Raw genomic sequence first — 16,734 nt, forward strand, 5'->3', positions numbered from 1 at the left:
GAAACTGACGTAACAAGATCAAATTCGTGTGAGCGTTGCATCGGAAGTTGGAAGAGCAATCCAGTGGTCCTCTGGTTCGCGTTGAATTCGGAAGGTGACAATACTAGATCGAGGTGCTGCGGGGTGCACTATCGGCTGCATGGTGATGAATTCCAGGTGGTGTCCGGAACGAAGGTCCTGGTGGTCCTTTTGAGTGGCATGTTTTGGTGGGTGCTAAACATCCGTGTTGTGGTTAATCACATGCCAAAGTAAAAGTGTCCTCGGTAAACACATTTTCATCCGAGAAGCCATCTTGTGGCGAGGAGTCGTTATCTGAGCAAGCAAAATGAGTCGCGTGAGGAAAATACATGGACAATCGCAGGACATTGTAAAAGTGCTCTTTTCACAGAGAGACATCGCCCAAGTCTCGCATTAAGCAAGCCATTTGTGCACGTTTTGCTGCCTCGGCCAGAAAATCAGGCGGCAATTGCCCGGACCCCATTGACTGTGGGTATGCAGGATGCTCCTTAGACATCGAATTTGTGTGCGGGTGTAGATGGTGCTGCTGCTCTTGTTGATGCGCCTGGGGTTGTTGGTCCCCAAAAGGCTGTTGTCCCTGATAACCGGGATGCACTTGCTGGGAGGCATATGTATTAGGCTGTGAGTAGTGTCCGCCGAAGAATGGGCCCATGTGTGCAGCCGAAGGCGAAGGCAACGGGGCGTGAATATGCGGGTGTCCTTGCTGTTGGTGAGGCATGAAGTGCGATTGTATCTGAATACGATGCTGCGGCTGTTGGGGAGTAGGCGGTGGCGGAGGAGGTTGTAGATGGTCACTGACGGGACTCGGGTGGGAACTCGTCGAGGCACTCGAGGGCTGCGAAAAGTTGTTTGTCAAGGTGGAAGCAGAACGACCACCGCTCCTTTGCTGGAATTGCTCTTGTTGAGAACGTGGTGATAGTCGGGCACTCCGGCGTGGATGGCTGCTCATCTTGACCCTCAACCCTTAGGCGCAGGGCGGAAGGTTGTGTTTCAAGAAGACGTAGCCGCTGAATCAGGCGGCTTTGTCTCAGCTCAGATTATCTCCTTCTTTTCAGAAAACAGGGCGCGCGGCTAGAGGTGTTTTGTGAACGAAAGAAACTGCAAGGAGGTCGATGTTGAGGTCGACAGTGGGTGCTCAGGAGGGTGATATGAGGCGCAACTTGGAACACGAGGTACGTAGCGAGGCAAAAAGAGTCGAAGTGAGTGTAAAAGTGACCTCGAGGCAAGAAATGCCGGGGGAGGGAAGATTAGTGCGGCGGTCAATTGGGAATTTGGAGAGCCAGGCGCCTCGAATGTCGATTTCTCCAAGTATTTTTCCTCTTGCACTTTCTGGAGAGGGTCGGAAAACGGACCGTCGAGGCAGCGGGGGGAGATTGTCTGACCACCCAGGAGGGGCGGGCGTGGTACTTTTACAGTCGAAGGAGTCAAAGGCGAGGCCGATCAAGGCCGCGGTTGGCTGGTGAAATAGCCAGTTCGTGGGGGGAGAAACAGGCTCGCAAGATGGAAGTCTGCCGCTCTGGGACAGCGGGAACTGGAAGCCTGGCAGAGTCTGGAGAGATGCGGGGCGCTTTCAATTGGCTGACATGGGGGCACGTTTTCCCGGGCTGATCTGTGGGGGAACCTGGTCGACGAGATGGGGCGGCCACACAAGAGGCAGGTCTTGAGTACCCAGGTACGAGATCGAAGATAAAAGGGTTCAGATCAGGGGAAGAGGTGGTGAAAGGTGGGAAGAATGGTGAAGAGAGACGAGAGGTTAGAGAAATTCGACACCATCGAGAAGAAGACAGCGCAGGCGGCAAATGGGAAGCATGCATCGGAATGTCGGGGTCACGGGATCACGGAATCCCAGCATTTGCCCACATTCACTGGGCGATGGGGGGCGACCGCTGCGGCGGCTGCAGGCAACGGGCAGATGCGGGATTGAAAAGAGCGGATCCCGATAATCTGCCGGCCAGCTGCTCGCCGTCTGTCATCCAGCATGTCTACTTACCTAGTAGGTACCTAGGTATGTAATTAATATCATGTGTACCGAGTTCCTGGTGACTAAAAGTACCACACAGCCCTGGTGGCCCTGGTGGCCGCTCCATGATAACTAACATCCACGGCACAAATCAGTGCCCCATTATGTTGCTTTGTATGCATTTGCCGAGGTCATCTGGCGCTGGATACCTCCTGCTTTATCATTGCACCGGAGCCTGATTGTTCAGCTGGTGAGGCGACTGATGACAGAAAACCAGTCCCTACCTAGGTACCTACCTAAGTAGGTACCAGGTATTCGCGCGTCCTTCCGCGGACCTTGGACGGAAGTCCTCCGGGCTACGTGCTTTGCTCTAAGGGTGGATGCCGAATGATATCTACAGGTCAATCTCGGATGAGGTAAAATAACTCCACACCCTGCCCACGCAAGTACTTGAAAGCTTTTTTGGCGGCCATGAGAAAAGAGGCACAAACGAGGGACTGCCGGTCTTCTGTCAATAGCCTGAGTCAGGCCACCATCACCCAGCAACTTTCTAACCTCTCACCGTATCATTGCGACCGGACCTTTCATCACATCATCGTCCTGCAGAATCCATGCCACTTGCACGTTAGCGATGTAGGGCACTACCCGCCTATCTTGCGTGCCTTTGACTTTTCTCCAACTCCCGTCAGATACTCGCTTGCATGGAGGAATCTTAGTGTCATCAGTCAATACCCAATGCCGATACCCAGACTCGGCGTGGACATGTCCAGGCATGCATTGTCATCCGATTCTTACCCATCAGACCCCCAGCGGCCCTAAGCTGGGAGCCCGTGGAGAACCTAAGGCTAGATTCTTCAGCAAATCTGCCCACCGCATTGAGCTCCCGCAGCTCTTGCCGCGTCAGTTGGGAGACACGTGGTGTACAAAGTGACTGCACAGCGTGTCTGTTGCCGATTTACCACATCGATGTTGATCGGCTGTGTCCAACCAGGAACGCTCCTGGCAGCAACAGAGACATCCCATCACACAAAACGAGACGCTCCACAAGAGAGCCGAGGAATAGTGAAGTCCAAGAGTTAGCCCCATTGTTCCGAAGAAACTTGGTTAAATCATAGGGTGCAGCTATCAAGTCAGTGCTGCAAGTGGTCCCTTTCCACCAGCTAGTAAGCATAGCTGGAGTTCCTCCTTCGTATTTGCTGTGCCAGTGCCCGAGGTCGAAACAGCGGCTGAGTTCGGCTTCCTAAGAAACAATGCTGAGTCTGCTCGATGTGGTAGGTATATATGGCATTGTTCAGCGTTCGGTTGGAGCTCATGGGTCAATCCTACGGGTCGGTTTCGCTACGGTCAGCAAAGGTGAAGGCTCCGACCAGCACTCGTCGTAGCTCGCCTGGTGGGCCACTTGGAGAATAATATTGGAAGTCTTCTGGAAGAGCTTGGCAAAAAAAGACGCACACCCAGGGCACAGGGTGGCGTCGAGCTGGATTCGCATGCGTGTCCAAAGGATCAGGCTTGCACCGGAACCAGGACCCATATTCCTTGATCCATATTCGCGATGCCATCTTCGCAAGGAAAGCCGGTCTGACGCCATCTCTGACCGCCAAAATGGCAGTCGCGAAGTCCAGAGACATCGGGAAAGGACGGAAACAAATGTCTATCGTGGTATTGACGACCCACGACCATTAGCAAGACAAAATTCGGAACTGAAGATCGTGCAAAGCAACCCCATCCAGCTAGGTCTCCATGAGTGTGAAGGACCGTTCCTGTAATCCTGGAACTCGACGCGCTTAATGCCACAGCCGTCACAGATCCTGGAAGTGCTCGAAGTTGAGCTATTCGCAGCCAGTACCCTCATGAAGGCACATCTTGATATCCCGGTCCAGTAGCGACGAATGCGAAGAGCCGGTGAAGACGATTCTCCGACATATGGTGTCCATTCACACGGCGACGAATGAGGGTAGCGCCGAGGTGCTGAAGCAACTCTGAACTTTCACTGTAGTGGCTGAGCCTCATCATAGATCACGGTAGGAAGACAAGGCCAAACACAGGAGCTCCGGAGCTTCTCTCCGTGGCAAACTGGCAGCGGGGACGATGTGGACACAGGGAATCTGAGCAGCAGCCAGCAGAACAGCAAAATCTGTAACATTCAATATTCGGTGGCGCAAAGCTCTCATAGCGAGATTCGGCGCACTTTTAGGCCTGTGAAGCGCCACATGCAGAAAAAATTGACCTCGCTTGCTGCTCGTTGTGTTTGGCGTCCAACGGCACCTGTTAGCTGCGCAGCACCTCTGTCATTTCCGCCACAGAACACGATGGAGCGCGGCGAAGATGAGGATTCCTCCACCTCTCTTGAAATGTTTCAAGAGCCTGTTGATTTCTACGAGCCCGAGAAGCCGCCGACCTTTACGAGCTACACCCTGAAAACCGGCCAGACACTCTCGCTTCGGCTTGTAGGCCATAGTCCTCTCTGGGTGTGATTCGGTCGATTCATCTAGACATTTCTTCGTTCCGCTAACCACTCGTCAAGGGTCATCTACTCTGGAATGCGGGTCAAGTCATGTCCATGTATCTCGAGCAGAACGCGAAGGCGCTCGTGCAGAACAAGACTGTCTTGGAGCTGGGAGCTGGGGCCGGCCTTCCTAGCTTGGTGGCTGCGATCTTAGGAGCTCGAAGAGTCGTGGTGACAGATTATCCAGATCAGGACTTGGTTGCGAACCTGCAATACAACGTGGAGCATTGCTCAGCTCTCCTCAACAAGTCGAACATCGTAACGGAGGGTTTCGTTTGGGGCGGTCGGGTCGAGCCTTTGAAATTGCATATCCTGCCTGATGTTGATGGGTTTGATCTGTTGATCCTGGCCGACATTTTGTTCAACCACTCTGAGCATGCAAAACTGCTGGCCACAGTCCGTGACTGCCTGAAAAAGACGAGCGAGTCGGCGGCCCTGGTGTTTTTCACGCCTTATCGTCCTTGGTTGCTCGACAAAGATCTCCACTTCTTTGAAATGGCTCGGGCTGAAGGCTTTGTGGTTAATAAGATACTAGAGCAGACCATGGATAAAGTCATGTTTGAAAATGACCCCGGAGATGAAGCACTTCGCAGAACCGTTTTCGGGTATGAGGTCAAATGGAAACTTTGTGACTAGCGACTGGGATGTGCCCTGCCCTCTTGCTCCTTTCCAATGTCTCGAGAACTGGATGGAAAGCGCAGTCGATCGCGAAAGGTTCTCGTGTCACCCCCAGGACCAAACATGATCATCCTACTACCAACATCTCGCAGCTGCTCTGCCAACAGCATTTCATTCCTCAAAATCGTATTCCAAGCACTCATGTTCCATTCTTTGAAGGTAATTGGTGCCCCGTAACCCCTGCCACACAAAGGCACATTCAGGGTGTTTGGCTTCTCTGACATGGGTTGACATTGTCGCAGGTTTCCTATCTCAAGGTACAATCCCTAACCCATAACCAAATCATCATGTCCTCAGGAGAGCAAGCCAAGGGAAGCTGGGTGAGCATCGTTGTTGGCTGCTGTGGAAGACGTCGGACAAAGAAGGATACGGAGAATCAGCCACTTGCACAGCCTGCGGCAGGTAAGCGGACATTGCGTGGTGACGCATCTTTTTGTCAAACTTGGAAGTAATTATGATACGATGCTTCCGCTTCTTTGAGAGATGTCTCGAGTAATTTGAAGATAAGACTCGACCCAGGACGCCGTGTACCCTCATTATGCCGACTACAGTTTCCACCTTCTCCATCATTGCTCTCCCAATTATTTCTCTTCTGGGAGCACATATGGAGAGATATTAGAAAGCACGAGACCCTTCTGACTAATTTCTCCCCCAGGGAACACGATCACTACAAGCCCGGTGGCAAACACCTCGAACGTCGAGAATGCCGATGCACACGAGGAGGTCACGGCGGACGGTGACAAATGGCATGTGCCAGGCGTGGGAAGATTTGCTAACCGAGCTGTGTACACATTTGAAGGACATTCGCTGCCTGAAGGTCTTGAGAAGAGCAACTACACTGTTTTCTGCGGGAATTCGAACGACATTCCCTTCCACAGGCGATTTGACTCAGCGAACGTTCGGTGCTCCAGAGGATTTCTGCGCTTGGTAGTTCCAGGAGGCCAGAGACCCTCGAAGCAGAATGGTAACGCAGTCAGCAGCGCAGAGGTAACGACCGTGGAGAAGAACATTCTGCACGGGAGCTTTCGAACCACCGCTATCTTCAGCGCGGAACCCGGCACCTGTCATGGTCTGTCTCCAAATCAACCGCCCTGTCAGAGACTATATACGAGTATTCTAACGATGTCAGGGATCTTCTTCTACAAGAGCGACACTCAGGAATGTGATATCGAATATTTGACTGATCCGACATCCTTATCAAACAACGGGCCCGACGCTCCAATACCCCTTTGGTACACGAACCAAGCCGTGGATCCCACAAAGCTGGACAAATCATCCGAAAGCGGACCGGCTCCGTCTGATTGCACAATCCACGCCCATGAGTATCGAATCGACTGGACTGTGGACTTCACAGCTTTTTACATAGACGGCGTTTTCCAGACAAACTTTACCAACAACATTCCAAACGTGCCAGGCAGCTTCGTCTGGAATAATTGGGCAAATGGTGACAAAGGTATGTATCGAGATATCAAGTGTGTCCGGAAATTGTTACAACTTTCTCTGACAACGGTGGCAACAGGTTGGGCAGTGGGGCCGCCGAATCGCGAGAATGTTCTCAAGATCCAGAAAATAGTCATGTACTACGACACTGCGAGCAACGAGTCAGGTGATTCTGGTTAGATGCGTGTGTTCAAGCGGTACCCGTTTGGAAGATGTCTGGTGTGAAGTAAGAGTGCGCGAATCAAATCCATGCTTATCAAACGGGTCTGCGGCCTCGTCCACCAGGTGGACGATTGACGAGACGCAGATACCACTGACAGGGGTTGCTCGGAATCGGGTATTGCTAGACCGGTCCAGAGGTCGTTTCGGGTTGTTTCAACAATTTCACTTGATGTGCCCTCAAGAAAATCTTTCTGCCTGGAGACGTCTGCTTTTCTCGTGACACACATTCAGCGCGCTACTGGCTGAGGGACCTCGTCCAGCAAACATACTGCACAAAAGAGGTTGAATGAGCAGGGCCAAAGTTGAGCTTATCGGAGATGATAGTGACCACGGCATCTGCCCGCGAAAAGTCCTTGGGAGAGGAGGTGCGAATCCATCACTCTGCGGGCGATGCTATACTTGCCAATGCCGTCATTCTGATCATGGACTTATGTGGACCTGTCAGAGACCAGATTGGCGGCACGTCTCACTGTCTCAGGTATCCACCCGATAACAGAGCATGTGGCGCTGGTCGGGAGATGTGCGTCGTCACCGAGGGCTGCAACCATTTGATACCGAAGCATGCCCCTCGAGCTTACTTTGGGATGCCCCTCTCATCTCTGCGTCCGACTTCTAGTTCCAAAACGGAGCAACGACGGCAACCTAGTTCTTGGAGCGGTCGGGAAGCAAGCAAAGAATCTGGAGGATGGAGGCGTGGCATTTCCGGGGTTGACGTTGACGTGCGTCGTGGATGGAACATTGATTGCAACAGTAATTTGCTGGAAATGATTGCCTGGTGGGACCTGGCCGAGGCTCTCCTCGTCGTACATGAGGAATCTGGGCGGCGAAGCGCGCCTTCTGGAAACCCGAGAGAAGCCGTAGAATGGACGGGCCCGGACACGTTTTCTGGGCAACTTGGACTGATCTCGGAGGACGCGCTCAGTTCTTTACTCGTATATTCCCGAACCGAGACCAGTCTGGACCCACGTTATCGTGCCGGGTGGCTAGTAACCGAGCTTTCGAGACCCTTTGAAGCCAAAAAACCCCAGTGGTTCGTCCTGTCGTGTCGAGGAACAAAGCATGCCGTTCGCTGCTATGATTTCATCTTGCTGTTTGTCAATGCAACCTTTGTCTTGTTTTCGTCTCTTCTGTGCCGGCGTCATCCCCCGAGTTGCAACGGACAGTGGGAAGGGTTGTGCATACCTAGGTAGGTATCACCATTACGGCGCGCCTGAGTTGGCAGCTGCACAGAAAACACCCGCCTCAAGGGGGTAAGAGGATGATGACATGAGAGCGGGATATTCAAAGAAGAAACCCACGAGAGCGGGCGAAGTTTGTTCTATCAAGGAAAGCGAAAACGTGAGAGTGAGCTGAGAGAGGAGGGTGAGGTCCAACCCAACTGGACGGGTACGCGGCCATGGGCCATGCGGGAGAAAAAGAATTGGGCGGCTCTTAGTTAAAAGCTCAACAAAGCAGCCCCCAATAAGGGAGGACATCGGCGGACATCCCACCCCCCGCGAGGGGCGCAGGGCGATCGACAAGTGGCTTCCTCATGGCTCCCACTGCGCATCCCACCTTTTTTCCCACTGCGGCCTACATTGGGCTGCTGCAAGCCTGCAACCACGCAACCAGTGGCACTCCACCATGCTCAATCCGTCCAACGAAAAACCATTCTCTTCGTCAATCGACCCTATCCCGGCCGATGAAGGGTTCATTCCTTTCACAACCCCGTCTCCGTTTTTATGCCTTCTTGTCTTGCATGGTTGCATTCTCTTTTTTCGCCTTTTCGTCGTTCCTTTTCTCCCTAGTCAATCTACTCTACCCCCGGTTAACGGTTAACCTGATTCTCTCTTTCCTCTCCTTCACTGGTCCATTGCACCCCTCCTCGTTATTCGTTGTCCGCCTCTTATTTCCAGAGTACCCCCCTCGTTGGCACCCGACACCAGCTGGGACCCCTCTGTGCCGTTCGTTCATGGCCTTTGCCTTATTTTATTAATTGCTTGCCACTGCCACCTGCTGTGGGACTCATGAACCTCTCGGTCAACGGTTAATTACCCTCTCGTCTCCACGACCAAAATACCTCGTCCACCTTCGACACGGACCTTCGATTCCTCCCCTACGAGGCCCTCAACGGTACTCAACCCTCTGCACTCGCTAGGTCTCATGACGCCCTGAAAACTCGCTTACTTCGGGTTGTACAAACCGCCCTGCATACGCTGCTGCCCAAACCTCGCGAGCGAAAAACCTGCGATTTGCTGTTGCGGCATTGGCACGGACGCCTGCTTTGGCTGGTCCAGCGCACAACGCCTCCCTTCCCCAACGTTCACAGCGCCCCGGACCCCGGACGACCAGCACATCACACGAGAGACACCCAAATCTGCTTTTCTGATGTCTCGATGTCCACACGCCGCCTGTTGAGAATGCCGCTATAGACCTCGGACCTCCGAAGCATTTGTCGTTTCAGCTGCGCGTTTTTTTCCTCCCTAAAGATCCTCAGTCCACACACACCATTCAGCCAACCTCTTACAATATTGATCTCAATATTCTATAAAGGACAGCTTTCGAGATGTGCAAGGCTCACGTGCTGCGGTTCTGTTGTGGACATGGCATACTGATGGGCTTCGAAACATGCAAACTGGCGCCGTGCCCGCTTCTCAAGACTACCGGTGTGAAGCTCCCACAGCAGCCCTACAAATGCTACAACTGTCAGAACAGACTGTCGAGCTCGAATCTTCGACCTTTGTCGTCACGAGGGTGCTCCTCCTCATCGACTGGAAGTTTAGATTCCAATTCTTCGGGCTCCTCTATCACCCCGCCGTCCTCACCAATATCTCGAGTGCCCACGAAAGTTTCGGCTCCTCTGCCAGGTGTGGCTTGCCAACCTTCAGAATGTGGGGAGTTGGGTCGCATGTTTAGTCGCTCGCAATCATTCTCCTCCAAAGGATTCCGTTTCTCGTGCACCTCATCTTCGCACTACCCGACCCCGCATTACATGGGCTTGCCAACGTTCCTGCCTCACCAGGACCACCCCTGCCCGCCCTGTCAACTGGAAGAATTTCGCATGAACGCAGACAGAGAAGCTATTGCATCGGCACGGGCACAATATCCTCACCTCACGTGCGAGATGCTTGTAAGAGATGGGCGGAAATGGGAAGAGTGGCAGACCAAGCCGAGTCTGGAGAAATTTGTCGAAGAGAAGCGGACAGACGAGAAGCAAATGTGGCTGCATGTCACGAGGAAGTGGACCCAAGATCTGAAGAAGGTTCGAGTCCTTGTCTCGGAGGAAGATGGATTGGGATTACTAGGATGATGCAATGCTGATTACATTCGGAGTCTGGCCTAGTAAAGGGAGGTGTACACTCTTCGTGGGAGATGGAAAAAGCGAAGGATGACTGGCTTCTTTATGATACCCATCGGCTGGCTGGCGTCGGAGAAAATAAGGAGGATACTTCTTTTCCAATTCCCAGAGTATATAGGGAATAGACAGCACCATCAATTGTTGATATATTGCCAGAGAAGGCTTTCCAATTCCTACGCTACTAGCATCAAGGCTGAATGACGTAAAATGTGCGTTGGAAGAGTCCCGGTGGTACCTGCCAAGATCCGGGGTTGGCATGTCCGAGCTCCAAGCGAGCAGGGATGCGCTGTTACTAAGGACCGTAGCTTGGTCGATAAGTCAGCACTGGTTGGCATCGCAGGCAACATCATTCTTTTCATCGTGAAGCAGGCCTTCAATCGAAGTGATTCATTTTTGCATCTCTCTCAGTAGTTATTTATCGCGTTGACAACTGCAAACATGCGGCTCACACAGGTGTCGCTCCTTTTATCGCTGTCCTCTTTCGTCCTCTCCATCGTTATCTTTCCCGAAGCCGAAGTCTTCCAGACCCAACCTAGGGACTCCCCTGACCGGTTGTCCGAGGCCACCGCGGCTGAACTCGCAGTGGAGGCATTGGAAGAGTATCTCGGACTGCCTGCCTCACGTGTTGTTGGAGAAGAGGAAGAGACCGGAGATGAGCTCAGACTCACTCCAAAAATCGCCGACCTCCCTCATGTCATCGAGACGATTGTCGAAGACGATTGGGTCAGGATTACAAGGCTGTCCCCCAATCCATCCGCGAAAACGGTCGACGGTGGCTCTGACGACGACCAGCCCCTCCCCGTGGTGATCTGGCACGGGCTTGGAGATTCAGCCGACGCCAAAGGGATTAAAGAGATCGCAGCTATGTTGGACAATATCCATCCGGGCACATATACATATATCATTTCCCTGGGCGGTAACCCCGGCTCTGCGGATCGCCAGGCTTCGTTCTTTGGTAACGTCACCGAACAAGTCCTTTCCGTCTGCCACTTGCTGGCAAGCGACAACATTTTGCGCACAGCACCTGCCCTCGACGCAATCGGATTCAGCCAAGGTGGCGTTTTCCTGAGAGGCTACGTCGAAAGATGCGCCCATTGGGCACCCAAGATTCGGTCCCTGGTCACTTTCGGATCTCCACACAATGGCATTGCCGAGTTTCAGAAATGCGCCTCGGCCTCGGACTGGATTTGTCAAGGCGCCAATGCGCTCTTGAAGAGCAGCACTGTCTGGTCCGACTTCATCCAGTCGAGACTGGTGCCTGCCCAGTATTACCGCGATACGAAAGATTTTGACAATTACCTCGAGCATTCGAATTATCTGGCGGACATCAACAACGAGCGCACACGCAAGAACGTCACTTACGCCCAAAACCTGGCCACCTTGGAAAGATTTGTGATGATCCTTTTCGACAATGACAAAACCCTCATTCCGAAAGAGAGTGCATGGTTTGCAGAATTCAACGAAACCGAAAACTCGGTTACACCCCTCCGAAATAGGCCCATCTACAAGGAGGATTGGATCGGCCTGAAGAAGCTGGACGAGAAGGGCGGTTTGAAGTTCGTGGGCTTGCCTGGTGAGCATATGGAGTTGCGAGCGAAGGATTTGAGGAGCTTGTTTGAGGTATACTTTGGCCCGGCGGGAAAGAAATTCGAGGAACTTGACGCTGTGGAGGAGCAAGAAACGGGTATCAAGCCGGAGTTATAAATCATTCGGCCGAGCTCTACCTCTGAGACTGCGGTGTTGCTGCTGAAGATGATGGCTTTTGTGAGTTGGCTGACTTAGCGAAACCTTTGTTTGGGATGAAGGACTGTAAATGCCAACGAAGAATAAGGATTGACTTTTATTTGGCCCATATGGAGGTAGCTATGTCTACATGCATTGCTGAACGAGCATGCCTGGGTAGAAGTGATCTCACAACCTCATTAGGCTCCGGATCCAGGGGCCTGTACTCTCTCGGGAAACTTGCTGCAAATGGAGGGAAAAGGGCATCTGAGGGAGCAAGGGATTTATGAGTCGAAATATTGCACGATGGTTGTAACCCTTCTATTTGTCTATGGAAGACTGCATTTATTGATGCGTTGATTCAGACGTGACTTTCATTGACTTTCCTTCAACGGAGCCCGCTATTTCGATCGATCTCTCACAAGACGCGCCAGTCTCGTGCCCTACGAGTATAGCAGACGCTATGTCTCACGTCGCTCATGCCGTGGAGACCTCCAAAACGTGGACTCGAGATGGCTTTATGATATCCACGGATACAGCGCTGATACCAATCGACACTCTTAACAAAGCCTTTGCCTCGGAGGATATGTATTGGGCTTCACCACTTCCCGAACCAGTCATGCGGGATATGCTGGATAACTCCATCTGCTTTGGCCTTTACTCACCCACGCCGGCACCACCTCCGGCAGCGGAACCGAGTCAAGAAGGCACCGGTGTGGCGGCGGCCCCTGACCCTGCGGAAACGTTGCATGAGATCGCGACATCCGTTAAACCAGGCGTTAACAGCAATCCCACAGCCACAGCCCATGCAGAAGGGCCAGTAGGAACAACAGCGCGAGAGGAACAGGGCCCTTCACTGATTGGTTTCGCCCGTTGCATCACCGATCGCGTCAGTCTTCTCTATCTGACCGATGTGTACGTCCAGCCCGAGTGGCAGGGCCGGGGCTTGGGGAAGTGGCTCATCAGCTGTGTCCAAGAAGTCGTCGAAGACATGCCCTATTTGAGACGGAGTTTGTGCATTATTGGCCATGACAAGGAGAGGAGCATGGAGTTTTACGGCAGGTTGATGAAGATGACGCCAGTTCAGGAGCCCGTAGCTGTGCTCAATTGGAAGGGCCCAGGGAACACGTTCTAAGAGAGGGCGGGAAAGTTCCCATGGACGGCACAGGAGGAGCCCGCGAGATACATACCAGTGAACAACCCAATATCACCTCTCATTTTCCAGTTCCAATAACATCTCTTGTGCTGATGTCTGTTTTCTAGGCCATCAGTTCAACTGCTAACGAAGCCGTTTCTGAAGCGCCAATCGTCCAGCACAGATATCGCTCCTGAGAAAGAGGATGCCTGGCTACGTATATTCCCTCTCTGCCACAGGGCATATCGACGACGATATTGAGAGTGCCATAGTGTCACCAGGCCGCCAAGTCCCTGCACTGTCTGGCGATCGTTCAGCACTACTTGCGGCAAGCGAGGCAAATGACTTGCTTCACCCCGTCCCGGCATCACCGAGTGAGTGAAGATGTGGAGTGAATCGATTCAGATCTGTCACTTCGGGCTCAAGTGATCGCAGGTTGCATCTGCCTTGCAGAGGAGCAAAGAAAAACCTCACTTGAGTTTCCTGCAATGTGAGTCTCTTCAACCATACCTCGCTGTGCTCCTGCTCCGTGTGCTCTCTCGCATCCATCTACACTCGTTAAGCAAGATGATCTTCAAGGCTGTGGTAGGAGTGGTGCCCACACTTCTTCTGCTGCTACTTCTTTTCACCCCGAATCTGAGCTTTGCCGCAGCTCCATTCTTTGCCTATCCAGACGGTACAAGTCCGAACGCGAAGCGGAATGTCACGCAGGCGTTCAGAGATGCCATAACACTTGCAAGGGTTGTCTCCCTAACTGCCACCGACTGTGACCCGGTAAGTAACAAGTTGCAACGCACAGAAAAGACGAGAGTTCATCGGTCCTTTTTTCCCATCCAGACATTCCTGACCCTGACGTGGCCTGGCCTTTTTGCTAACGCCCAAATGTTTCTGTTTTTGGGCAGGCCTTCCTGCGATATTTCAAACCCCAAGACTACACCTTCGTGCAGCGCATGTTCCGAACGATCGCCAACATTGACCCGTTCGTGGAGATCAGCCCGGTAGACATCATGGTGATGCTCTCTTCATCCAACTCGGCGGCGACGTGGAATCCGGACTATGTCGACCTGTGCATCGCGTACGGGGACAACCCTTACAACCCGCCCGTTGACATATCGTGTGGTGAGGATGAAGGCCACACATACGGATACACCGTCTACGACACGCGTCCAACGGCGCAGTTTTCTGGCTTGATATCAATGTGCCCCGATGGCGAAATATTCAAATACTGCCTCTCCCTAAGGCAGACGGAGAACCCTCCTGCCTGGGCGCGTGTCGGCGGCCAGCCCGACGGCGCGCCCCTCCCGGGTTTTGGATGCGACGGCTTAGGGGATCGCGACACAACTTACATGAAGGTGCTCGGGTCGTCGATATTGCACGAACTGTTCCACTGGCCGTGGATGTTTTTGAGCATCCCCGGCTATGAAACTAACATCCCGGACCATGGCCACCGTATCTGGGACTACGACGGGCCTTGGGTTCCTTCGGCTTATGGTCCGTGGAATGCGATGCACATCAACCAGCTCCCCGCTGACTCAAGGTCGGGAATGTCTCAGTCGCTACAGAACGCCGATAACTATGTCTGGTACGCACTCTCGAGATACTGGTCCTATAAGTGTGACAAGACTTTTGGACCGCCCACCTCGGCGGATGATGCTACGATTTTGGGTGAGAGGCAGAGGGGGCCTGGGAACTAGATCTCACCTTGGGATGGAGAGTCGGGTGGAGAGGGGAGAAAAGTCAATCAAGACGGAAAAGCCAGACAGGCTGGAGATAGGGGGGGAGAGAGGAAGTGAAGGGAAAGGGACACTGGGATCCGGAACTAGACCTCACGAGCCCGTGGGTTTCCTCACCATTTGATACCTAGATACATAGGTAAAATTAAAAGTAGGGACCCACGATATCCCATTCCCTTTCTAAAAAGCTGCATGTCCTCTCTTAATGGGGACTTAGACCTGTCCCATTCTATACCGCCTCTATCGAGATGACTTCTTTACCAATATCTATTGATCCACTCCGTCTTGTCTTGGTATATAAACCCCTCTAATCTACCCAAAGTCTGAGATAAGATGTACTTCGCAGCCAGGACTCGCAAAAGTTCACAACTTGGCAGTCAGGAGAGCGGCATCGTCCTTTGCATCATCTATCCGGCGGCCGATCTCGTCGAACTCAATCTTCTTGCCCGTGATCAGACTCTCTTGCAAGGCACAGCCGATCTTGACCGCGGCGACAGCGCCTTCGAGTCTGAACGGCGGCTCGGTGTTGTCGAGACAGCAAGCGGTGAACTCGTTCGCTTCGGTGATGAAGGCCTCCCGGAAACGGCCATAGTAGTGAGGAGGAATCTCGCGGCGGATGCCGGATGGCTCGTAGATGTTGACGAGGTTGGACATGGGCTGCGTGTTGATGGCGAGTTTTCCCTCGGTGCCGGTGACCTCGGTGCCTGAATGCCTCTGTCAGATGGTATACTCAAGGAATATAATCCTCTGGGAAAAGGGGGAGGAGAAATGGTAAGCCCTTACTGTCTTCTTGCCCTGCAGCCATCATTCTACTGCAGTACAGCTGAGCAATCTTGCCCCCGTAGAACTCGACAATGCCCAACGCATTGTCGCGATCGTTGTACTTTCGCAGTTCTGGGGACACCGCGGTGATGCCGATCGCACTGACCGATTTGACCACGGAGTCTTCGCCGAAAAACCACAGGGCCAGGTCAATGTCGTGGATTGAGCAGTCCACAAAAATGCCCCCGGAGAACTGCGCGTACTGCACAAAGAACCCGGATGGATCGAGCTTGTCGCAGGTCTGGGACCGAAAGACGGCCGGGCGTCCGATCAAGCCCGATCGCATTTTCTGATAGGCGTCTCTGTAGGATGCATCGAACCGGCGCGAGAAGCCGCAGATGACTTTTTGGTTGGGGTAGGTTTTCTTCGCCGCCCGGTATGCCGTGACGACTTCTTGCGACTATTGCGAGAGAGAAAATAAATGGATCAGCATGCCGGGACAGACACAGTGACACAGCAGGGAAAGGAAGAACCTGCCACGTACGATTTCGGGATTTGTGCTGAGTGGTTTCTCGCACAGGACGTGGAGACCCTGTTTGATGGCTTTGATGGCCTGCTCGGCGTGAACAATGGTCGCCGAGGCAATGACGACCGCCTGCAACTCCTTCTCTTCCTTCAGCATCTGGTCGTAGTCCAGATACGTCCGCACACCCTCCAAGTTTCGGGTCGCCCAGGCCAATTCTCTGGGGTCTGGAGATGAGACCGCAATCAAATCTGCACGAGGCGTCATGGTGTGGAAGTGAAGCGCATGACGGGCTCCCATGCGGCCTAATCCCGCAATCGCGACTTGGAGCTTTGGCGAGGACATTTTCGGAGATATATCTTATAAGGAGATTGACGCTGGAAGAAAAGGAGAGAAACTGGGTAGCGAAGGGAAGATGTATTGAATTTGCAAACAAACAAGCAACCGAAAAGTCTCTCACTACCTTGCAATGAGCAGAAGACAACAACCCTCAAGAACGGCGCATTGGTCTATATACGAGGGACCGATGGGAAGATTTCTTTGTTGACATGGACAATTTTAGACCACGATTGTTCTTGGCGGTGAGGTGAGGCTTTGGCGATCCATGACTGACTGCGCCGCCGCTACTCCCGCGGTTTGCCGTTCTCCCTTCTCCCTTCTCTCTCCACCTCTTCGTCCTGCCCCGAAACAAGCCGTCA

The 16,734-nt window shown here is 52.9% G+C and overlaps 7 protein-coding genes across 7 annotated transcripts; 5 read left to right on the plus strand and 2 right to left on the minus strand.

Annotated features, from left to right (window-relative positions):
• Positions 1-382: 382 nt before the first annotated feature.
• Positions 383-967, minus strand: Z520_06748 (uncharacterized protein; the record flags this gene model as incomplete). Its single annotated transcript, XM_016777248.1, has 1 exon — positions 383-967. The coding sequence occupies one exon, from the start codon at positions 965-967 to the stop codon at positions 383-385; it is 585 nt and encodes a 194-aa protein (XP_016631419.1).
• Positions 968-4,287: 3,320 nt separating this feature from the next.
• Z520_06749 (uncharacterized protein) lies at positions 4,288-5,120 on the plus strand (the record flags this gene model as incomplete). Its single annotated transcript, XM_016777249.1, has 2 exons — positions 4,288-4,425; positions 4,503-5,120. The coding sequence occupies 2 exons, from the start codon at positions 4,288-4,290 to the stop codon at positions 5,118-5,120; spliced, it is 756 nt and encodes a 251-aa protein (XP_016631420.1).
• Positions 5,121-5,449: 329 nt separating this feature from the next.
• Positions 5,450-6,782, plus strand: Z520_06750 (uncharacterized protein; the record flags this gene model as incomplete). The annotated part of the gene is made up of 4 exons (XM_016777250.1): positions 5,450-5,564; positions 5,818-6,231; positions 6,292-6,615; positions 6,682-6,782. 4 exons carry the CDS (start codon positions 5,450-5,452, stop codon positions 6,780-6,782), a joined length of 954 nt encoding a protein of 317 aa, XP_016631421.1.
• A 3,817-nt stretch (positions 6,783-10,599) lies between these two features.
• Z520_06751 (uncharacterized protein) lies at positions 10,600-11,865 on the plus strand (the record flags this gene model as incomplete). The annotated part of the gene is made up of 1 exon (XM_016777251.1): positions 10,600-11,865. One exon carries the CDS (start codon positions 10,600-10,602, stop codon positions 11,863-11,865), a length of 1,266 nt encoding a protein of 421 aa, XP_016631422.1.
• A 481-nt stretch (positions 11,866-12,346) lies between these two features.
• Positions 12,347-13,018, plus strand: Z520_06752 (uncharacterized protein; the record flags this gene model as incomplete). Its single annotated transcript, XM_016777252.1, has 1 exon — positions 12,347-13,018. The coding sequence occupies one exon, from the start codon at positions 12,347-12,349 to the stop codon at positions 13,016-13,018; it is 672 nt and encodes a 223-aa protein (XP_016631423.1).
• A 567-nt stretch (positions 13,019-13,585) lies between these two features.
• On the plus strand, positions 13,586-14,712 carry Z520_06753 (uncharacterized protein; the record flags this gene model as incomplete). Its single annotated transcript, XM_016777253.1, has 2 exons — positions 13,586-13,792; positions 13,921-14,712. 2 exons carry the CDS (start codon positions 13,586-13,588, stop codon positions 14,710-14,712), a joined length of 999 nt encoding a protein of 332 aa, XP_016631424.1.
• Positions 14,713-15,114: 402 nt separating this feature from the next.
• Z520_06754 (uncharacterized protein) lies at positions 15,115-16,381 on the minus strand (the record flags this gene model as incomplete). The annotated part of the gene is made up of 3 exons (XM_016777254.1): positions 15,115-15,455; positions 15,535-15,973; positions 16,058-16,381. The coding sequence occupies 3 exons, from the start codon at positions 16,379-16,381 to the stop codon at positions 15,115-15,117; spliced, it is 1,104 nt and encodes a 367-aa protein (XP_016631425.1).
• Between the last annotated feature and the right edge of the window lie 353 nt (positions 16,382-16,734).

The sequence above is a fragment of the Fonsecaea multimorphosa genome (assembly GCF_000836435.1).
Source record: "Fonsecaea multimorphosa CBS 102226 unplaced genomic scaffold supercont1.13, whole genome shotgun sequence".
Taxonomy (NCBI): Eukaryota; Fungi; Ascomycota; class Eurotiomycetes; order Chaetothyriales; family Herpotrichiellaceae; genus Fonsecaea; species Fonsecaea multimorphosa.